Raw genomic sequence first — 25,146 nt, 5'->3', positions numbered from 1 at the left:
ATAATTTTTAGATATTCGGTAGTCAAAAATTCTCGAAGGTATTTCTTCTCGAAAAATACTCGATTCTGTTGATGTCAAAACGCTGCGTTCTATTTGAAGATTCAAATAACTGGCAAAAAAACAAATTGTGATATTTCTCAAAAACTATTGATTTCTTAGATTTTTTTATTGATTCATAAAAGTTGCTTCATTGCAAGTCTTTAAATCACTTCTCTATCACTAATAGCAAGGAAGTTATGTGCCTTTTTGAAGAGGAAAAAAGCATTTAAATTCTAATCTGAAAACATGACGAAAATCGATTATTTTTTTCTGAAAAACTTGATTTAAAAAAAAATATTGATGCATAAATCTTGGGGAACGTACCGATCTTTGATTCACATCTCCATCTTTAATAACAAGAAAGTTATATGGCTTTTTGAATCACTTGAAACCAAAATTGGCGAAGAAGAAATTGTGGTTTTCCTCAAAATTTACTTTATTAATTGGGGTACGTGTCAGTTTTTAAATCACATCTCTCTCCCGAATAGCAAGGAAATCATGTGGTTTTTTGAAATTTACCTGAAACCCAAATTATTGATGCCGAAAAAGTTTGTTTTTGATGTTTCTCAAAAAAACTCGTGATTTTCAAGTTTTCTGGTTCTTGTTCTCAACTCATTTTTTTTTTTTATTTTGAATTGTACCATCGTTTTTGTTATTAGTTCCTGCTTAGTTTTTATGTTTAAAAGATAATGCCTTATCCCTAGACATATTATTTATTATTCACTTAATATGATATGAATTGCATTTATCTTGTAAAAATTATGGTTTTTTTTAGAGTATTATTGCTATCTGCAAAAAAGTAACTGAAAGTTTTGGTTAATCCATTCATATATTAAAGAAATATGTTGTTTTACTAACGTTTAGGGAGAGTCAATATTTATCAAAAAAACCCTTCTACTTTTGCAGTTCGCATACAAAATAATTCGCAATGCAACATTCCTATCGACAAAAAAAAATAGAGATCAAATTAAACGTTCTACTGATAAATGTTTTTTTGTCTGCCATATATTCCTACATCAAGCAAGTACCACTAATTTCACTAAAACAAATAAATCTTGTAATTATGGCTAATAGCTACTTCTGTGCTTCTGGTCCTGGAATGTGATGGAGCACCAAAATAACGATTTTATTAAGGAGAAATGTGATTATAGAGTCCATTGAACTGAAAACAGCATATATTTCCTACTTTTGTCCGGCAGTATACATAACACAATGCAATCTTAAAATAATTCATAAAGTAATACAAATTTCCTCAGGACAAATCTAGATGTACACACAGAATGCAATAGATTTAAACCTAGAATAGATGGAGACGTCTTTCTTCTCCTATAGACGATAGAGATGTAAAAATTAAGAATATAAGGAAAAAAGGCTTTATTTAATAATGATTGTTATACGTAGAGATTAGTTTCTCGGTCCGGTAAACTCCATTTGTACCCCCCAGGATAAGCAATAGAAAAGAAGAGGCTTTAGTGGCAGCTGAAAGTGGGGTTTACCGGCACTGAGAACCGTAATAATGAATAATTAAGGGTAAATCTTCTCGGTAAGAGTTCTGTTTTTGTTTTAGTTTGTGTACAGTTGTTTCAGTTAAAGGCTTAGGAGCGTAGAAGTAATATTACTTATTATTATTATTATTGAATAATGTAAACTTATTTGCAAATATATGATTACTTCCGAAAATATTAAGGTTTTTATTTGGGAGAGCCGTCACACCCTAATAAATAAAACCCTATTTTCCTTTCACAATTTCATATATTTCCAAATAACAAAATACACGAACTTATTAATTCCATATATACAGGTTCCAACATACTGTGCGTAATAACCTAAAACCAGTAATAGATCCAACACAGATCTCACTTTGTAAGACAACCCTGAACTACTATAAAATTTATTTAAAAAAAATACATACAAAGAACAGTCTCAAAACAACCTTAAAACTCTATAGTTAAACAGTTTATTAATAGAGATACTATGATTAACCCGATCTGAGCCCCCTTGAAATGGATGTTACTATAAACAACTTTAAGATCACTAATATCGGGAGCCACAAATCGGGTTTTTAAGCACAAAAAGAAAAACGTTCACTCGACCTCATAAATGCCACAAATTTGGAGTTGGAGAACATGCTATTTCAACATGCGCATTACATTATTTTACAAAATATACTTTTTTCTTTTAAAGTAACTTAACGTACTAAGAGGATTTTAAATAATTAAGAAATTCTGGATTTACAGTTCATCTTTGCTGGGTTTTCCGTCGCTGTCCTCGCTTTCGGACGCCTCTTCTGGATATTCAGTTTGACCGCCGGACTCGACAAACTTGACCAGACCGTCGAACGTTCTCGGGCCGTCGTAGTTCACGATTTCGTTGGTTTCCTTCTTGAACATCTTCAGAGTCGGATAGGAGGTGACTTTGATGGTTTCCAGTTCGTTGGCGGTCGCGTCCATTTTAGCAATCACCACATTCTCGTTATCTTTGAAGTGTTCGCCGACCTAAAATTGTATAATCTATATTTTCTGCATCACTATCAATTTCGTTTTGTTTTAATTCATATTTGTTAGACATAAAAACCTTATTTTTTTTTGGAAGTTTGATTAGGTACTTACGGTATCGTAGATTGGAGCGAGTTGTTTGCAATGTCCGCACCAGGGGGCATAGAACTCCACCAAGACGTCTTTGTTGGTGTCGAAAGCTACTGCGTTGAAGTTTTCAGCTACTAAGACTTTGACCTGGAAAAAATGGCGGCGTATAATGATGAGTATTAGCAGAAGGGGATTTACACTAAGTGCTTCCGGTGCACACACCAATTTTTCGACAGATGTCATGTCATAAAATGTGTATGAAACTAACGTTCAATTTGAATTAAAAAAAAAAAGTTTTTAAGATAAATTAATTTACATGTTTAAAATTGAAATAAATTGATCTTGAGAGTGTTTTCACTTATTTGAATGAATTCGTCTTTGTTTTTTCAGAGTTAGTACAATCCAGATGTTGTTGCATTGTTTTAAAAGATTATAATTTCTGAAGATGAATTTTCTGAAGATGAATGACCCAAACACAGGTAAGATCCTTGACCTCCTTCATAGCTTCAATCTGGACCAGACCATAATTGAGCCTACAAGGAATAATAAATGCCTTGACAATATATTTATTGAACATGGGCTCGGTCTAGCCAATACTGGGGTATGGGTTTTTCAAATCACAGAGCACAAATTGTTGAATTATCAAATTTCTATAACATTATATCAGAGTATGACTTGAGCTTTGTGAGTGCAGAGGCTATAGGTGTGAATGACAAATTTGATATATTTATAGGAACACACAAGCAGAGTTACAAGCACTTTAAATCCCAATATAAAATGGCTCTCCATAGAGTCAAGGGCGCAGCGCACGATAGTGCCATTAGTTCCTCTAGTAACCAAGTTCGAACCATATGGGATATATATACTCAAAGAGGCTTAAAAAACCAAACACCTCAACATAACATCTCACCTGACATATTTAATCAATACTTTACTAACATTGTTACTGATTTAATCAAGCACATCCCACCTAACATGATTGGTAACAGGTTCTCCGCAAATGAATTTAAACTTTGTCAAGAATTTTGGATCTTGTGACTGGATTTCGGGAATCATTCAATGGACTGCAGTTTGAGTCTGTGTTATTTTGCAACCTAAGCAAGGCTTTGGACTGTTGACCATAAGTTGCTAGAGGAAATCCATGCCAGTGTGTCAAGATGATATCTTGGAGTAATAAAAACTGAGAAAATGAGGCCCATTTTACTTTTACTGAGTCAATAGCAGGGCGGGAGTAAGATTGACGGTTCGTTTCCCGAATCGGGGGCAGGGAATAAGTAGATTACGGTGATGATGAACTACTTCAGCAAATGGGTTTAGGCGTACCCTCAGGAAATCAGGCGTATCAAACCAGGAAGTCTCTACTGTGGCCGATGTTTTACTAAAAGAATGGATCTGCCGATTTGGTGTACCTTTGGAGCTACATTCGGACCAACTTGTTCCCGGAACATCTGCTAGACGCTTGGAATCAAGAAAACCAGGACTGCTGCATTACACCAGCAGTCGTCAGAATGTGGACATGAATTTGGCCAACGTAGTCTCTAGCCATCAAAGAGACTGGGATAACTTTCTTCATTTGTTCCTGCAGATTTATCTATCGGCCGTGAAAGAAAACACAGGAGAGTCTCTGCCTCAATAGTGATAGGAAGAAAACTCCTTCTCCCATGCGACCTGAAATTTGGTTACGGAGGAAGGACGCATATAATTGCCAAAGATCAGAGAGGTATAACAACAGTAACATGGTTTAGCTTTACGATCCTAAGAGACGAAAGGGTCGTCTGTCAGAGAAACTTCAAAACATCCTGGGATAAGCCATACAAATTTCTGGAAGTCATAAACAATTTTTTCAACAGGATGTAAAAGCCGCCGCGCGGTAAAGCTCGAATTATTCACTTTAACCGACTGGTTCTTAATTTTTAAAACCATGAAACACTGAACTAAAATGTCGAATCCGACTCTTGGTCATATTTGACATTCGATGATTCATGGCCATTCCAGTCACATCATGTAGGAGCAACCTTTTCTGATCTCTTAAAGGTCTTTGACAACATATCCCATGAGGTTCGCATTTTCATGCCATCTCATGAGACGGAAACAGAAAACCTATGCAAATGATCTCATTAAACACAGAATACCACAGGACTTAATACTAAATAGAACGCGTGAATTGAATTGAATAAGTTTGAAAGATTCTCAGTCATTTTCAGGAATGGAATTCTCCCGAACGACCACTTTCCCGCATTCAAATAATTTTCTCGGATCACTGTTATGCCTAACAGAATTTTTTTCTGAAATACCACTTTCCGAAAAAGAATGTCACCCGATTTACGAATGCCTATATTTCTATTCCCCGAGTAATTCGGGTGGGTAGATAGAAAAAGATGGTAGATGAAATAACCCAACCCACCTAAACCAAATCCAACCCAACCGTGAATAAATTTTATTACTACCTGAAAGATAGATTGGACGCGGTGGGTTTGTGCACTGGCCTCCCAGATCGCCAGATCTAAACGCTATGAATTTTTTCTTTTAAGGGTTACCTAAAATCTCTCGTTTACAAGGTTTCTGTTAATAACCAGGAAGAGCTGAGACAACGGATTATTGACAATTGTGAAATAGAAGAAAGGCATATACAGAAGGAAGGCATATTCTCTAGGATTCTCTCTAGGAATAATTTATGTATTGAAATGAAAGGTTACAAAATTTTTTATGAAAGTATTACTTTTAAAATTAAATTAGGTGTGTTATCGTAAATAGTTAGTTTATTTAACAAATTACCCTTTAACAATGTATGTTTTCAAGGCTTGCTTTGTTAATTTTGAAAATCAAAATTTCTAATTAAACGTACGTAAATGTTTAATGTCGTTTTTCTCTGAAACCGTTAATTCTACGAGTCTTTAAGCCTTTTGTTATTGACGACTAGCGGCAAATGAATAGGGTGAAGACAAAGAAACACTAGTAACATGCATGCAAAATTGGGCGAAAATCAGTACACCAGAAAAAAGTTATTAAAAAAATATATTTTTTTTAACACAGTGTTAAATCTTCTTTATATCTTCCTTAATTTTGAATTTTCGAAAAAATTGTATAGAAGCCCAGCGAAATCCAGACGCGTAATTTCTGGACACCCTGTATATATATGTATGTATGGCGTATGTGTGGAAGAATATAAGATAATAAGATACAAGTAATATAGTATTATTTTGTAAATATGTATAATTATAGATAGTTTGGACTTATTATTTTGTTTTTTCTTTTTGAGTTTTGTAATTTACTTTACACAGGAGGTTAAACTGGTATCTTTTTAAAACTGTTTTTTAGCCTCCTTTTTGACATTTTTGTAAATAGATGTTATTGACATAACTCAGTTATGTCAATAACATCTCTTATGTCATAAATAATTCAGTTAAATAGTATCGTGTAAACAGTGGCAAATAAACGACTTACTATTATTATTATTATTTAATATAACACATACACCTAAACACAAGAAAAAAATAAAGTAAAGTCTACTTACGGGTTGTTTGTCCCAATCCTCGGGAATCTCCTGGCTCAACAGGTGCTGTTTCAATTTACCGTCCAAAAAGTCCTGAACGAACTTCTGCAAGTTCTCGGCGGTCAATTCCGCACTCTCCGGCTTGTACTTGGCCATGTCCTCTTCTAGTTTAATTAAACGGGCGGCGGGCGCCTCGTCGGCCTTCATACCAAAGAACTCCAAGATCCTTTGATGGTCCTCCTCGTTGGTGTCGATGGTCACGAACAAAACTTGCTCCCTGAACGGTTTGGCGACACTACGGGCGGCCTCCGAGACGGTCTCGAACGATTCCTCGCCCTTCTTCAAGAAAAGCAGCAGGTGACTCTTGATCTCGCCACCGAAGATTTTCTGGGCGGTTTCGTGGTTGAATTCGACCAATAATGGGAGGGAATTGGATTGGATGAACTTCTTGAGGTTCGATTCGTTTGCTTCGCCTTCGTATGCGACTTGTCCCTCATCGAACTACGATAATAAAACGGAATATTAATTTTCTATTTATAAATATTGATGAAGTATATAAATAGTATAGTAATAGTATAAAATTTTGATTGTCATTAATAACCTGTGCACTGCAAGAGATAACTCTGAAGTTTTTGGCTAATGATTTTAAGTTATACATGGGATACATGGAGAACTGCTCATGTCTGCAAAGTAACTTTGATAATGTTGTAGACTGGTGTAGTACAAATGCACTCTTATTCAATAACAAAAAATGTTCCACCCACTAAGTCTATAACTCTTAATCATGATATTATAGAATATTTTTACAATATTAATGGTACTTCTCCAGAAATTTACAAATTACCGAACATTTACCGAACATTGGTTAACAGAGTTTGAAGTTAGTAAACTTTGCGTTAGTGGCTATTATATTGCAAATTTTTCAGCCAGAAAAGAAACAATAGGAGGTGGAACTGCAATACTGGTTAGAAATGGTTTGATAGCTTCTGCAAATAATTTTAATATAGATGTTGCAGAAAAATATATAGTTTTCATGTTTTTTTATAAGTAACGTAAATGTGTTTGTTTTAGCAATGTATAGGTCTCCTTCAGGCCATTTTGACATCTTTTCAGAAAACTTAGATTCAATACTTAATAATCCTGGGGCCAGTAGGAGTTTGATCTTGGCAGGTGACTTTTATGTGCACCCATGATCTCTGGGGGTACACAGGGAGAAGCCTGCCTTGACAATATCTTTATTAACTTCTCTGTGGATACTGCTATTGGTGAGACACTGGATATGCATCTTTCTGATCATATAGGCCAGGTACTTAATCTTGATATAAATCTTAAAACTGAGTAAAAACTTGTAAGTAAAGAAACTTTTAGGCCAATTAGTCACAGCAAGTCATCTTTACATTTTATAATACAGTAAAGTCTTACTCATGGGACTTCATCTCAGAAAACATCTCCTGTTATAGAAAATGTGAGATTTTTATTGATAGAATCCAAAATGCACACCTGCAGTCATTCCCTAAAAAATCCTACTATTCAAAAACCAATCAGCCAACCAAAATAACTTGGTTCAATGATTCCCTCCGTAAAATGAGGGATCACTTACACTTTCTGGCAAAAAATACAATACTTTTAGTAATGGAGAAAGAACTTTAAAAAAGTCTACAACAGAGCTTTTAAAAATGCTAAAAAACAAGCAATGACAGTCTGATTGCATCTTCAGGAGACCCAGGCAAGACTATGTGGAACATTGTTAACAGTCATAGAGGACATAGAGGGAATTTTAGTAAGTCCGACCCACCACCCTATAAACCCTGAAGATATTGTAGTAAATAACATGAGGATCCTCTGGAGAGTCTAGAAAAGTTGACTGGTCCACTGGAGGTATTTTCATTCGGTAAAGTTAGCTATAATTTTGTTCATCAGTCTAAAAAACAAAAAAAGTGGAGATATTAATGAGCTTAGTGTGCGCCTTAGAAAAACTATAAAAAAACATCATTTTAGTGCCATTGACAAAATTAATAAATTTGTGTTTTAGGGAAAATACATTTCCAAACTCTTCTTAAGAAAGCTGTTGTGACTCCAATTTTTCAAAAAGGTGACAAAAATGACATCTCCCACTACCGCCCTATTTCACTGCTGCCAATTAAAAGTGATAAAAAGGTGCATAGCATACAAACTGACTAACTTTTTTGAAATCAATAACCTATTTACTGATAGTCAGTTTGGGTTTAGAAAGGGGAAGAGCACAGCTCTTGGGATCCTTAATCTACTCACTAAAATAATAGATTCTTTTGAAAAACGCGAGCATCTCCTTGTATATTAGAACAAATTATAGTTGTACTTCGGCTATGGCGGACGTTATTGATGACGTAATTCGGGCTAGGGATGATGGTAAGATTTCTGCTCTGGTGTTGTTGGATTATACTAAAGCTTTTGATTTCGTTAGCCACTCAATTTTAAAGTCTTTGTTTCATTATATTGGTTTTTCTGATGCTGCTATTAATTTAATTACCTCTTATTTAAATAATCGGATTCAACCTGTTAAAATAGATAACGAACTATCTGATCCTTTGGAAGTTGAAAGTGTTGTGCCTCAGGGTAGTATTTTAGGACCCTTGTTTTTTATCATTTACACGTCTAGATTTTATCTTCAATTAAAGCATTGTGCCCATCATTTTTACGCAGACGACACGCAGTTATATTATTAATTTTTACCAGGAGATTTTAAAATTAATCAGGATTTACAAGCTATTTGTGATGTTTCTTCAAAGCATTTATTAAAATTAAATCCTTCGAAGTCATCTATAATATTCATAGGTAATAGAACTAATGTAAATAATATTTTAAATGGTATAAACATTAAATTGGGGGACGAAAGAATTCCAGTTGTTGACAAATGTAAGAGGTTGGGCCTTATAGTAGATAATAATATTCGTTTTAAACATCACATGTCTAATATTCTTAAAAAGGCATATCTTGCTTTGAAATTAATTTATTTGCATAGACACTATTTAAGTAAAGATATTAAGAAGCTTTTATGTGATTCATTGGTCCTTTCACAATGTAATTACTGTGATGTAGTGTATGGCTGGTGTCTTGATTATGAGGATAGGGGTAGACTGCAAAAGCTCCAAAACTCTTGCATTGGACTAATATTTGGCATTCGCAGGAGAAACCGCATTTCCCATAAACTTCACGAACTTGGATGGCTTAATATGCATAATCGAAGAATTGCTCATTCTTTAACATTTTTTTATAAAATTTTAATATATCGTAGTCCGCCCTATTTCTATCAAAAAATAACTTTTAGAAATGATGTACACCATTTAAATTTAAGAAGAAATACTATTCTCATTCCGAGACATAAAACACAGTTATTTAAACGATTATTTTCTTACAATTTTGCTTATCAAATAAATTCTTTAAATTTGGATCCGGACCAATTATCAATTTCTTGTAATACTTTTCGTAATAGGATGATTGTACATCTAATGAATCAGCAGGGTATATAATTTAAGTTCTTCTTTTTCAACTTTTTGAATGGTTGTTTTCTTAAGTAATTTATTACAATTTTTGGTATTGGGATCATTTTATTTATTTATTTATTTATTTATTGTGCAATAATTTTTCTATTTTTTGTTATTTAACAAAAAAATTAATCTGTTTTTTGGGTATTTGCAATGTGTATTGTTTTGCTTGATGTTAAACTGTCAAATTTAGAATTTAGAACTCTTATATGTAGGTTTATTAGGTATATGATTAAAGAAAAAGCTGTATTTAATCAGTTATTAGTTAAGTGTTACTGTTAATGAGCGTTACTGAAATTACCATTTTTTTTATGAAGTGTGGGGCCACAATGTTAAAGACCAGAATCTGCCATGGCAGAATTCTGAATTTGTAGGCCTTTTATTTGCATAAATTTATTGCTAGATTTTGTAAACTTGTATTTTTTTTTGTTTCTTCTATGCAAATAAAAAATATTTATTATTATTATTATTATTATTATTATTATATTTGTATGACCTGAGCAAGGGTTTTGATTGTTAAATTTTAAATTTTATTGAAGTTTTAATTTCAAATTTAAAACTTAATTTTTTTAAAAAAGGGAATCGGCTGTTTATTGTGTTACTGTCTAGCGATTATTTATGGGACTTCCTGTATAGGTCGTTGTCTGTAATTGGCCCTTGGGTTGATGATACTTAATAAATAAATAAATAATAATATATCAGTTCGCGAATAATACCCAAATGATCAACTATTTTCCCAAAGATATTGAAATGACTTCTAAGCATATTAATAATGATTTAAATTCGATCCTGAGGTATTGCACCGTACATAATCACATTATTAACTCAAACAGAACTAAAGTACTATTGCTTAGTTCTAAAAACTATCCAACTATATAGCGTCAAAATAAATTTTTACAAATATATTAGAATATAAGATTACCTTCTTGAAAAGTACAACGGTGCCGTCTTTGACTTCATACTGGTTGAAAACGTCATCGCTGTCGGTGATAGCGAATGGAATATCGTCAATTCCAGAAGCCACAGCCAGGAAAGCTTTGGCCAAATCGCCGGACTGATCTTTGAAGAAACCCACCACAGCAACGTTGGGCTCTTCGAGGAATTTCTTGGCGTCTTCTACGGTTGGTAGAGCGGTCGCTGGCGGTCCGGTTTTCTTCAGGAGCCAGTTGACGATATCGTCAGCTTGACGTCCTCCTGTTTTAAGAAAATTAAAGATGTTTAGTTTTAAGTCAGGAATTACAGGTGAAATTAGTGAGCAAATGTAATAATCGTATATTAATGTCTCTTTAATTGAATTTGTTTATATTATAAAAGTTTATATAATTTTTCTAGATTATAAGCATCTTCCTGGTTTGCGTCCTAAATTCAAGATCAATAGCACCAATAGTGAGGTTTGAGTATTCTGTTACCTTTAGAATTCCACAGGGTACTGTATTAGTGGCTATTAGTTTTTCACCTACAAATACAAGGTGTCAATTTGAAAAGGTACCAACCACCCTCTATATTTCTGCCCCTGTATAAAATTTAAATATTTCCAAAAACACGTCAAATTTATTTTTGAGGGAGACATTTTTTAGGTTAGTTTACAATCAAATTGCTGCAGTCCTCGAACTATTGTAATGAAATAGATAACTATAGTTAGGTAATAGGTAACTTAAATTATAAAATGTTCAAAATGTTGTCAATACTGTTCCAAACAGTAATAAAGTCTGCTCTAAAATTCCTTTCTAACATTTTGTAAAAACTTCTGCCTGAATTTCTCTACACGCAGCTGTGATTCTTCTTTTTAAATCTCCAAATTACTGGGTTGTTTTAAAAACAATTGATTTTAAATGCCCTCATAAAAAAAATCTAAGGGTGATAAATCGTGTGATCGTGGTGGCCATTTAATTGCTCCCCGTCAACAAATCCATCTGCCAGGAAATTTATCATTTAACCACTCTCTAACAGGAAGAAAATAGTGTGGTGGAGCTCCATCTTGTTGGAAGTGTATCAGTTTGATTTTCTAAGCTAGATGTTATTAAGGGGTCTATTGTGTCTTCCAGCAGATTAAGGTAGGGTTCACTAGTTAGATTTTCTTAATTAAATAATGATCTTATAATAAAATTTCCAAGAATAGCACCCTAAACATTTATCTTTTCTGGATACTGCATGTGACATCTAAAAATTCGCCGATTTTCATTATCCAGTAGCGACAATTTTGTTTGTTGACATTTCCATGTAAAAAAAATTAACACTTATCAGTAAAGCAAATATTCTGTAAAATATTTTGGTTTTCATTTATTAAATTAGTTATTATTTCACAAAACTCAATTCTTTTATCAAAATCGTCATCAAAAAGCTGTTGAAGAATTTGCATTTTATATGGGTGAAATTGATGTAACTTACACGTACAGGCTCTGCATTAAAGGTGCCTAAAACATCCAGTTGTGCAACTTCATTCAAAACACGACGATGACATTTCCATAAACTTAGCAATTAAATTCAAAACATATTTATGATTTAATTGACTATTAGGATATCTTTCGTTAAACAATGCTGCCGTTTTTCTTGCACATCTCAGACTTTCCGCGTAAATACGTATAATTTCCTTCTTTGCTCAAGATTAAACACCATTTTAAAAAAAACATACTTAAGAGCGCACAACACTTGACTTTTTTGAGTTTTTTTGAAAACTTTTTAACTAATTTATCAATCGTTACTAAAGTGATTACTACGCAAGTACTAGTTAAGAAAATCTATCATGTTTGCTTGTTTTTCCGCAAACTTCTCAATCAAAATGTCGACCATGTTTGAAATGATAATTAAAAAACCTTTAAAATGAGGTGTCATTCCCCGTTTTCATTTAAGATCTTAGAGGTTATGTCCGCCCTTGCCAGGGGCTGATACAATTGTATTGAAAATAACCTAAAAAATGTCCTCCACAAAAATAAATTTGAAGTATTTTTGGAAATGTTCAAATTTTATACAGGGGCAGAAATATAGAGGGTGGTACCTTTTTCAAATTGACACCCTGTATATTCATTTTTTAAGTTCTGATTTGTCATGATTAGGGTTGTATAATCACATTTTGTCTTTATTCAATGCTGAAGTCAAAAACTTTCATATATTATTGTAGTAAGGTACAATAGCTTACATAGGTCACTAAGGGCCTGAAGTAAAATTTGTTTTATTAGATATTATGTAATTAATAGAATTGAATATTGAATCATTGAAGTTCAGGGAGTCTAGAAATGGCTATGAAACTTAAAAACTAATTTAGGTCTTGGACCAGATTGATAATGCTCTCTCACTTGTATGTTACCCAGAAAATCATTGTGACGAAGCAACTATTCTATTCTTAGAACATTTATAGATCATTAAAATCACTTTACAACCATAAAATTCATTTTACATTTTATGTATGTGTTAATCTTTAATAATAATAAGGTATAGGTTTTCAGGAAAAAACACCTAATAGCTATATTGCTAAGTGCATTTACATTGATAAAAATAAACATATAAGTACATAATACGCAAAACAATGATTATGTGTAAATTTTTTAAATATCTTTAAAAAAAAAACCATGCTAGGCGATTAGTCAGTAATGTTTTGCTTAACAATTTAACCTGAGATAATAAATTTTGTATGTAGACCTCAATAAACTTGAAAAATTTCAATTTTTTATAACACTGATTACTCACCATTGACTCAAACTTTATTACCAATAATCAAAAACAGCTACTGTTTAACAGATAACACTATAGTTTTTAATCTAGCTAGCCATTAAATGTCATCATCACTTTTATTTATTAATTTCATCAACTTACCACTGTAATCAATTGGAGAACCGTTCCTGAAGAACTTAAGGGTTGGATATCCCCTAATACCGAATTTCTCTGCCAATTCATTCTGTTCGGTGGCATCGACTTTACCCAACTTGATGGCCGATTCTTTTTCTTTTAATGTTTGGGCAGCCTTTTCATATTCGGGAGCCAAGGCTTTGCAGTGACCACACCATGGGGCATCTTGAAATAAATATTTGCTATAAGTTTTCAATGCCAGATAGTTTTACTAAATTAACAGGTGAGTGGGAAATCAAAAGCTTCCCACACTACTATTAAATGCCATAGAAAGGATGATGCTTAATGATGAGACAGATGGAAAACGCGTTACACGATGCAAAAGGTCAAGAAACTTTCATTTTAAACAACCGTTCACTGGTGTTTGGGTTCAGTTTTATTTTTAACCATTTATAATGATATTTGTTTGGGGATTTCATAAAGAAATGGTGATGGAATCATTACATGCTAATTGAACATTTTTACTGTTAAAAAAATGTATTTCTCAATTTATTCAAAATTTTACAGCAACTGATTATGCAATCCTAAAATAGTTTAATTTTAGAGATTTATGAATATAACCCACATACATTGCCATTAAGTTAATGCTATATTCAAATAAGTATAAAAAAATTAATAAAAATGGTTGAGAAACAATAAACAATGTGGGTGTACATTAATGGAAAATGGTCCAGAAATTGAAAATGTTCAATGAACGAATGGTCAAAAATAGGCTTCTATATAGAACTTTTCCCTTCATAATTGTTGGTACAATTAGATGATATTGCCTTAAGCTGAGCCCGCACTATAGACGGATGGAGAGCAGCTTGACGGGTAGAGGGTGAAGGTTAATGGGTAGAGAGTAATATACCTTATGCGCACCAATTCGATGAAAAATTATTTAATTAGATTTGTAATATTATTACAATGACCAATTTAATCAAGTTCAGTCGTAAATTGTAGCGCCCGTGAGTGACTTTAAAATCATGCCCCTTGATTTTTGAGTTTTTCCTTAATTCGTCTGCTGGGTCTCATATAGCTTTGCGTTTAAAAACAGCCGCAATTAATTTTTCCTCTATTTTGCGACAAAACACTACCTCGCGCCTGGTTGAAAATATCCATCATGATTGATACTCAAGTGGCTTCGGCTTGCTTGGCGAGTTGCTACGCTGCTTAAGTTGGTGGGGGCTCGCAGTGCGGCTGGTTAAAATCGTTTGTCGGAAACATACCTCGCGGGTTACTTGGAGGGTTGCTTAGCGCCTGGCTACCCACTACCCTCCAGGTAACTGGCTTGCACTGCGGCATCAGGTTTAGAGATGACTGAAACTGCCAAGATTTGCACTGGTAAAAAGTCACTTGTATATGAAAGCAGGGAAGTGTTCAACTATTTACCCGTATCTGAAAATCCTGAATTCCTTAAAGACCTTTTGGCACTTACTTAGCATTTTACTATTGGGTAGGGCGTATGGAAGAATTCTACCACAATGCACTTTAATATTTGACTTAATTTTGCTTAAATTGTGATTTTTTTTTTATTTATTTAATCAATGTACATATGATGATATACATGTTAATGTAACGTTAAAATGATATATGATATACTTTAATGTAAAATTAAGCCCAATATTAATGTTTGTATTTTTTTAATCTTTATATTTCGATTAATTTTTGTATTGTTTAATTTAACTTTTGCTGTTTTGTATTTATTGGTTTCTGTTTACTTGTATACCAACCAGTCTTGCTTTGTCAATAAAATTTGTAATTTTTCAACTAATAAAGCACTTTTGAATTTGACTTCTTGGTGATGCATTACATCAGCCATGTTTTTGTATAATTTTATGTCAGGAAAAAGAAGAGATTACTGCTTGTAAGAAACAGAAAAATAGCATAAAGTAAAATACATTTCTTGTAATGTCCTTAAATAATGCCAAAATAATTACTATCTGAAGAAATGAACTGAAAACATCAGGGGAAAAGGGAAAAATTTATTTAACTGCATGGAAAATAGAAGAAATTACTTAAACTGCTTAAAAAAAATGACTTATTTGCAGTAATATATATATATATTACTTTTTTTTTAGGTATACCTAAAAAAATAGCCTTTTAGTCAAGTCAAAGTTAAAAGCCAAAATATACTTTATTTACTTTTTTACTAAGTTTACAAACTTGTGCTAAAAGCTTCTTAATCCTAGAATTTACAATACTAGTAGTTATTGGTCTAGTAGGTTAAGGTCCTCTTCTACGAGAGATCTAACTACTTTTTGATCTTTGTTATGCCATAGAATTGTAGTATATTCCTAATCGGCAAACTGAACCACTGGTCCATGCAGTGGTTGAGAGCTTAAGTCATTAACATATCGCTCCGTTTATAGAAGAACGTCATAACCCAAAAATTAATATTTGTCAAAATACCGGTTTAAAGATTAATGATTTTTTACTCTTTTGTAACAATTTAACCTTGCAGACAAATTAAATGCTTTTATTGTGATTTTAGACCTCAAAGTATAGTGGTTAATAAGTGACATGAGATTTACACTTGAATTGAGAAATTTATGATTTATGAACACTTGTGTCTTTCTTCTCCAAAAAAAAATGCATTATTTAATTTTTTTTTAATTTTAACTTTATCGTCATATATCTTATTGTGACTTTGTTTAAGAAAAATATTTTAACTTTTTTAATATTGTGACGCTGAAATAAATTTGAAATAAAAAACAATCTTTGTCGTTTTTTGTATTAAGGCAGTACAAAACTTATAATAAGGATACAAACAGTAAATAGCACTTATTATAGGTTATTGTAAAAATCTGCATAACATGATGGAATGCCTGCCTCATTTACTAAATCTTGAAGAGCTGACAGCTTACGTTCACTAATTTTTATTTTAGACTTGTATGTGGGTTCAAGAGTCTGTGATATTACGTTACTCTTACCTCGAACTGCTTTGATCGTCATTTCTGAAATTTCTTACTGTAAGTGGATCATTTCCAACGAAATGTCCAATCCTTCCATTTAAATGTTTTAAATCAAAAAAATCCTCAAACCTTAGATCCTTTACTTGAAAAGACTTACCATTCTTTTTTGCAGTTTGAATTAAAGTTATGTACTCGTTAGGTAAATATATTAGGCTTGATTTTAAGTAACGCTTTACATGCCATTCTATTACAAAATGTGCACAATCCTCCTTATTTTGCGTATGTCCCGTTACAAAGAATTTATGACATGGATCTAATATTAGGATACTTTCTTAGAGCATACATATACATAAAAATTATGTACTTGTTTTTTTGCTGGCCAGCGCAACGTTCTTCCACAAAATTAGGACCAAACGGACAGTCTCTCTTGCGAATTAAGTAAGAACTGTCGTTCTTCGGCATAACCGATCAGTTAATCTGATGAAGTGTAAAACGACACTTGTGCCATCTGTCGGTAATGTTATGAAGTGCAAGTTGTGAGGGTCTTTCACATAAATAATAGGTTAGATTATGAATTGTTTTTATAATTTATCTACACAATGCAGTTTTTTGAGTTATGTCGTTCTTCTATAAACGGAGCGATATAATAAAAATAAAATAGCACCTAACACTGACATTTAAGGTGTGCTATCCCTGAAGAAAATTCAGATGCAAACACCCTCTGGGTGGGACCAGACAGGTATGAGTTCAACCACCTCAAAGCCATTCCCCTATATCCATAAAAATCAAGGTTTGACAGCAGTATTCCATGATCCACACAATTAAAAGCCACACAGAACACCTCTGCTGCAGCCTCCTTGGAGTTCATAGATAGATACACACCCTCCAAGAATCTGAAAATTTGACTTGGATTTCTTTGGCATAGCAAGGATACCACTATTCTTGTGGAAATGATTAACCAGGATTTAGCAAATGTTAAAAGAAGGTGCGTGCGACTGTAATTTATTGTCTTTGAAACATTCAAAGACAAATATTATAAATTTTAATAAATTCAAATACATTTTTGGGAATGATTATCAATGGTAGGTTGAAATTTTACAAACATATTGGGCAGGTGTGCTCTAGGTTGTAATCAGCTTGTTTTGCAATCAGAGTGATTGGAAACTGCTTAAATACAAAAGTGGCCAAGGATGCTTTTATTATGCTTTGGTTGACTCACACCTAAGACATGCTGCTTGTTTTTGGGAAAACTCTTTGGCCTACTTATTCAATTCAGTGTTTGTACTGCAAGATATTTGTCTTGGATTAACCACAGAGATTCTCTAGCCATAGATTCTGTAAGCCATATTTCACCAGTTTACAAATATTAACACTCCTGTTGATTTTTATAGAAACTGCTTATTTAATGTATAAAAAATATTCTTTAATCGTTCACTCATTAAATGTGAATTCCACTGGTTCATAATTTACAACAAATTTGCCAATATCTAAAACTTGTACTTGTATAATGTACCACAGTAAGAAGATAACATAAAATCAGTTACCATTACCATCTTCCACTGTTGCTTAGAAAGACTATATCTTATTTAGGATAAGAGAAATTAAGAAATTGATATTAGAAAAAATTTATTACAGCACTGATGGAATACTTTCTGACCAAATTTTCTGTCTTGTTATTCGATTGTTGCATAAGTTTAGTTTTATGTTAACGTTTTTTTACTGCAGATCTGACTGTAAGTATATTAAGAAATTTATTTGGCACCCAGAGCATTTTTTCTTTAGTGTATTTTTGTTGTTTTCTTTTACTGGTATTTTTATAATAACATTGTTATAACCATTTTGTGTTTCTAAACAATAAATCTTATTTTAACTTTGATTATTACTGTAATACTCTTAGGACAACATGAAGAATAAGTGAAATTTAATTTAAGCTCTATTTAAATATTTTTTTTGAAATGTATACTAAATCAAATCAGTTGTTTCCATCGACATCATCAATGTATAGGAATTGTCAATAAAAAAACTACAATGCTAATAAAAATAGTATACAATTACAAGATATGAAAGGAAACAAATTTAACTTTGATTCCGACATCAATCTCCAAAGCTCTATTCACATATCTATTTAAGGAGGCTACCCTATGTGAATATGGGTGGAGTGACTCACAATGGATAATTGTTCCAGTGTGACTACATTTCCTATAAATTTCAAAAACATGTCTATAATTTGTTTTTAAATACATTGATCTAAGAAGGTGATTGATTTATTAGTTTCTGTTTCTAGTGTAATTTATGGATGGATGATATTTAATAAGAGACATGAAATCATTTAGAGATTGATACTCCACAGTAAAATACTATCATCAGTTATTATTTAGAATGTTATTAGATTCAAAGTAGTCCATAAAAGTGTCAGCTGAAGGTAGAGAGAGGGAGTTGTCTATTGTTAGACAAATAGCCGTTACACATAACTTCAACCCTAAATTAGTGAATAAAATGATAAAGGAATGAACAAAATAAAATTCTATTGAGTAATCCATCCAAAAACGCCTATATTCCTAATAGTCAAATGGTTTTAGACAATCAACCCAAAATAAAATATTTTTCCCTAACATATAATGGGGCTGTTTCATATAAAATACACAGGGTTCTTCCCTCTGTTAATGTTGATATTGCTTTTAGAACTAAACATAACTTAGGTGGGCTTTTGGTTAATAATAAGGATAATAAGAACAGATCATTTAAACTGCAAAGGCATTTATAAACTTCATTTTGAGTGTGGTTGTTTTTAAGTGGGTCAAACCAAGCATAACTTGAAGATCAGGTTTAGTGCACATAATAGGTGCATTAGGCAAAATAATCCTGAGTCATTATTTGCTAAACATTATGGAAACCAGACATAGTTCAAACATACAATAAAACCATAACCATGTAATTTTACACAGAGTACAAGACCACATCAACCTAAATAACCTAGGGCTTTTAGAAATACAAAGATTTTTTAACAAGGCAAAAGTAAAATAAATCACTTTTCATCAGGATTGATTTCCTTGAAAATAATCTGATTAAAATATTAATTGACTAGTAATTGTCCAATGTTCTTTTAACCTCCCCTCCTCCCTAATTTTTGGCTTATGTTAAAATTTGACAAAATTTTTGTTAAAATTTGAAATCAAACTTAAAATTGTGTCAAATTTGTTCATTTTTCCTATCTTTCTAACTGCTAGAGCCCCCGATTTTCTATTTATTGTAACAACAATCTGCAATTCAAATTACACTGGAGTTTTTATCACTGGACTACCCGGTATTTTGTATTTTTTTAAAGAAACTTTTTAAAAGTGTATTTGTATTTTAAAAAAAAATTTGGAAATTTTTAAAGAAATGTATATTTACTATCTCTTAGCCATAGTATATGTGACAATTTTCTTTTTAACTAATGGAAGTACCTTAGTTCTTTTATAATAATAAGTGAGTGTGTGTATTGGGACCTAATGCATTTACCCTACCCCTCCCTCCTTTTTGACTTTTATTCTGCAACCTGATGATGCGATAACTTTTGTAATCCCAAAACTGGTAGTCACAAAATAAAAATAGGAATTTTCTGGAGAAATAAGACCTTTTTTTACCTTCACCTTATAAACAAAACTCCAGAATTCAAATTCAAATATAAGATCCAATATAGAGTGATAACAAAATTTAAAATTTAAAACAATAGCATAATTGTAAGAACATAAGACACACTAACCAAATGATAACAATCACAGAAAAATAATCAGGTATCATTCAAATTAAGAGAGGAACACATCCTTTTTTTAAAAACATATTCAGTGCTGCTAAAGATGTCGACATCTATAGCATTCATCTGATTATACCATGTACAAGCACGGCACAGTGGAGCTTTGCTGGACAGATTTGTTAAGTTAAGAGAGGGATAAAATATATGGTGCCTCCTTGTATTGGCAGGAGGAACAAATAGAGGTAGCCTCTCTAGAGCTCAGAACAATGAATTTTATTATTGCAAAGTTTATATAAAAATATCTGACTAGAGAGAATAGTATTTTGCTTTAGTGACAAATAGTTGAATCTATTCAGCAGGTACTCCTGTTCCACACCTCTTACTGGATATACTCCATCCAACTTAAAAGAAAGTAACTTTAAGAATCTGCGCTGTACATACTCCAGTCTGTTAACTTGAACATCATAGATGGGGAACCACAACATAGAGCCATACATTAATTTAGACTTTACTAATGAATTGTACAATACAGTCAAGCTGGATATATTCTTAAATTGAGAAGTGGACCTTACTATAAACCCGAGGGATTTTAAGGCTGAACTAGTGACCTGTGCTATATGCTGGTTGAATGTGAGCTTCTTATCTACTTCAATGCCCAAATCCTTCACTGTCTTGTCTAGCAACTGAGAACCACTCAATATACAGTGCGAACGTAAAGGTTGGAATAAATTCATTTAAAATTCAGGGGTATGTTCAAAAAAAAACGCTCGGACATGTCGATTTTTATTTTTAACTGCGGGTTTTCTTACTTCAAAAAGGAATTAAAATTACTTTTATTATCCAGGGCATATTATAGCCTTGACGATTTTTGTAATGATACCTTTTAACCTGTGCTCTGACATCATTTTAGTGTTTTAGTTTTGTTTCCTGTTAAATAATTTAATTTACTTCTTCTAAATTCTAAATTCTGACTGAAATTCTTTTATTGACAGCTTTACTTATTTTTTAATGAAATTTATCAAAAAGATGCTTTTTTTTTCTCAATCTGTTTTGTTATGATTAATTTTGGTAATGTGTGTAGATTTTATGGTAACGTGTTTTAGATGTTATGTTTGTTTGAAATTTAAAGTGAATTTGGATTTTTTTAGTTTTTAGGATGCTTGTACACAAGATTTTGTTGTCTTACGTAATATAGCACATTTTCTTACTATAATTTTATGTATACAGGGTGACCCAAAAATAAGTTACGGTCATCAACGTAATTTTTTTAAATGCATAACACCTATTTTTTATTTTAGATTTAGGTTCTACATCAAACTCTAAGTACACTTCATATACCATTTCCTATACCTAAACTCGACCATTGACGATTGAACACAATAAAAGGCTATACATAAAATTATAGTAAGAAAGCCCGCAGTTAAAAATAAAAATCGACATGTCCGAGCGTTTTTTTTTTTAACATATCCCTGAATTTTAAATGAATTTATTCCAACCTTTACGTTCGCACTGTATATGGGTATAAAATCTCTTCATGAAGAATGGAAATTGTCATTTTTTTACATTTGTCACAGAAATATGGACATGACTCTTCAAAATATAATCTAATCTAATCTAGAAATCAGCTTAAATAATATTTAAAAAAAGTACAGTTTAGGTATTACAGGTTTCTCAACTGAGCATATACAAAAAGCCCTTGTGATTTTGACTTGTCATCAAAACACATGAAAACTATTGCTATGTGACATGCATAATAATAAATGGTTCAATTGGAGTCTAATTTTGCCAAGGGGTTTAGATAATATATTTGATTTTTTGCATCAAACTGTTTACTGTGCTACTACAACAACTTGTAAGTTCTAAAATGAAACTCTAAATTTTACTATTTTTATCTGTTAAATGGTCCCATATGTTATTAAATAAAAGAAAAAATATGGTATCTTAAAGCCCATACACCATTTTTGCTAATACTGCACTATTGCAGTGATTCCTAATTAGGACTTTGAGCTGTTTGAACATAAAACATAAAAAGGAATTATTGATGCTGAGGCATCCCTCTAGGTTTAGCAAAAATTGTAAAAGATAAAATTAGATTTTTGTGGTATTGTGATAATAATAATAATAGGGCTTAAGCACCTAATAATTGACTTAATAATTATAATGGAAAACAGAAGAGGAAGTGGTGAAATGTTGATGTGTCAAGACGTCAACAAACTGCGGCAAACGGTAAAATATTAAGCAATAAACCGGCAACTAATTACTGAATCAAAACTAATAAGATTGCCTCGTAAGATCTTATAAATGGGAAAAATGGGTAAAAATTTCTGCCCACACATACTTACAAAATTCCACCAGGATGAACTCGTTTTCGGTGGTGGCTTGCTCGAAGTTGTCTTTGGTCAATACGAGCACGCCCTCCTCACTTTTGATTTCCTCCTCGGCCAAGGAGAACGCCCCCAGCACGAAAAACAACGAGAATATTTCGAAAAATCTCATCTTTTTTTTCTTTCTTTGATTTTAATGCGTGGACCTGCCCTCGCGACAACCCGTTACGAAAAGAAATGACACGATCAATTTACGATATATCCCTGAATTCGCCGAAATGTCAAAGATTCAAGATGCGGGACTACGATTGGTTTTTTGAATGTTTAGGAGTACGTAGGTCTTTGTCGGTTTGTGCAAACCAGAGTGAGATAGATAGGTGATTGGTCCTACTGGTCTATAAGCTGTTAGATCAGTACACCATGTATTCGTTCACGCTCCATCTCTCTCTGGCATGCATTTAACTGTTCTTACCTTCTTTTCTACTTCACAACATAACCGTTATATCGAACAACGTTAACCCTTGACATCAACGTGGCATTGGTCGTGTGGTTTTTTTATTGGTTGCTATATGATCACGTGGTGGTATATAAGGACATTTTATTGGTGTATTCAGAGATTACATACGCATCTTCGTCTTGTGCACATTCTTGTAATTAAGCTATCCTTATTTAGTGTGATGTTTACGTAGGGATACATACATACTCAGGGATGCTATTAATGAACAAAACATAATTCAACGATTTGTCATCTCTCTTTAGGATTATTGGAAAGTATATTTATCTGACAAAGACAAGAGTGTTCCATCTTGCAAAGATCTAATATCGCCACTAAAACAAAATAGAAAACGCAACATATGTCGTTTCCCAATTTACATTATTCCGCGCCTATAATTCCCAATAACTTGGTTGCAACCATCTCAAGTCCGTTTAGATATTTATTATAAATTATGTATCAAAGTTTTATTTAGGTTCTTTAAGACTTTTGGAAGTCTTTTACTATTCTCTAACATTCAATTTTCCCAAAAAAAACTTACTTTGTACAGGTTTTTAACCACCATGAATCGTTTTATTTATTCATTGTTACTCTCTGAACAAAATTTATTAAAATTCCTTGGTAACTTTAGGAGTTAGGGGCATTATATAGATTAAATAGCAGCGAGCGCGGACTATAAATAGGTCGCCAATAAACGACATATGCTGCGTTCTCAATTTGGTTGCTGGATATGACCGGATACTTCAAAAACATTATTTTTGCGGCGTTTACTCATTACACATTTTTATGAAGCTTAATTTTGTCAAGACATTTTTATAAGCTTTTAAAAAGCTTAATTTTGCTATGCAATACTCAGTAGATACTTCACAAAATATAATATGTCGTTTTTTCTATTATAATCTATAAGGATGAACCCTAACTCGCCTGTAAAAGGAAGGATTTGAATTTATTTTTTAAGCCAAGGTTGTCAAGCTTACAAAAACATCCCTATCCTTCAGCCAACTTTTTTTTATTTTAATTTCTTCATGAATCACAACATAATTACGTCATATAACTCATATTATAAATATTACATTTTTAATCTAAAGCCATATATCGTGACAACTATATACATACAAAATTGCCTTAAAACTATTCATCCTCGTAACTTAAATGATCCAGTTTCAGTTCCACTCCCTTCTCCGGTTTATTTTTCTTACTACTCTTGCTTTTCTTAACGGCATTTTGTCCTATAACATACTCTGGCATTATGAGCTTTGAACTTGAGAATGACATTTTATTATCTTGATCCTCCTGTGCTGTGTCTAAAAACTTTTAATAGAATACTGGTTATACATTAAAAAAAAAATCACTAACCTTTTCTTGTTTTTATATGTGTATTAAAGACAATCTTGCTTGGAAGTTCAGTGAGTTTTGGCTCTTCAATTATGCCTTGTTCGGCTTTCCGTCTTTCTGCCAATTGTTTTAAGAAATCCATGGCAGATTTCGTGTTACTTTCCTCTGTGACATCCTGGACGTCCTCCAGGGAATATTTGGTCCACTTATGAGGGTTTTTTTTAAAGTCTGGTATCCTGAAAGGGTATCTTAAGAATATCCATTTTAAACTAAGGATTTCTTACTTGTTGATGTAGTTTCTAGGTGCGGGATTTTGCGGTCTTTTAAACATACTTTCTTTGCCCCTAAAGTGTTTAGTTTCACTTTTTTGGGCCCTTCTGTTGTCCCTGTTGGGTCTTTGGTCATTCCTATTGCTTTCCTCTGACGGTAAACTCTTTCGGTTATTTTCTAACACCAGTAATTGGTCAAAAACCTTTTTTTGTCGGTCATTAAACTCCGTATTACCAGAATTTAAATTAAAACTACTCATTTCTTTAAAATATTTGTCCAAGCCCCAAAAACACTAACATTTAGTTACAAATGTTTTGAGTTGCCAGCTGATTTATTTCAATATTGAGCGGTGTGAAGTTAGCTACCAAAAAGTTAGCTGAAAAAAGCCGATGTCACCCGAACGTCCAGTGGCGTCGGGTACAGCAGTATTAAAGCAAACAAATTTGTTTTTATGGATTTTTACTTTAAGTTTTGCCTTTGGGATTAAAAGCTTTAAGAAAATTTGTTTAATTTATTTACCAAAATGGCAAACAATCCAAATAGATTCTGTTTATCTTTTACTACACCATTTCACATCTGAAAAGGTGTAGTAAAAGATAAAAATATTTCT

At 32.5% G+C, this 25,146-nt stretch overlaps 2 protein-coding genes across 2 annotated transcripts; both read right to left on the bottom strand.

Annotated features, from left to right (window-relative positions):
* Positions 1-1,771: 1,771 nt before the first annotated feature.
* Positions 1,772-22,702, bottom strand: LOC126739677 (protein disulfide-isomerase). Its single transcript, XM_050445464.1, has 6 exons — positions 22,457-22,702; positions 13,452-13,649; positions 10,564-10,835; positions 6,139-6,618; positions 2,649-2,771; positions 1,772-2,534 (listed from the first exon to the last, which is right to left on the bottom strand). Exons 1-6 carry the CDS (start codon positions 22,608-22,610, stop codon positions 2,271-2,273), a joined length of 1,491 nt encoding a protein of 496 aa, XP_050301421.1. The 5' UTR covers positions 22,611-22,702; the 3' UTR covers positions 1,772-2,270.
* Positions 22,703-23,921: 1,219 nt separating this feature from the next.
* Positions 23,922-24,871, bottom strand: LOC126739686 (protein TSSC4). Its single transcript, XM_050445481.1, has 3 exons — positions 24,551-24,871; positions 24,288-24,502; positions 23,922-24,235 (listed from the first exon to the last, which is right to left on the bottom strand). Exons 1-3 carry the CDS (start codon positions 24,793-24,795, stop codon positions 24,063-24,065), a joined length of 633 nt encoding a protein of 210 aa, XP_050301438.1. The 5' UTR covers positions 24,796-24,871; the 3' UTR covers positions 23,922-24,062.
* Positions 24,872-25,146: the final 275 nt, after the last annotated feature.

This window comes from Anthonomus grandis, chromosome 8 (assembly GCF_022605725.1).
Source record: "Anthonomus grandis grandis chromosome 8, icAntGran1.3, whole genome shotgun sequence".
In the NCBI taxonomy this organism is placed as follows: domain Eukaryota; kingdom Metazoa; phylum Arthropoda; class Insecta; order Coleoptera; family Curculionidae; genus Anthonomus; species Anthonomus grandis.
Note: the sequence above shows the minus strand (reverse complement) of the source record. Positions and strands in the feature narration are given on the sequence as shown.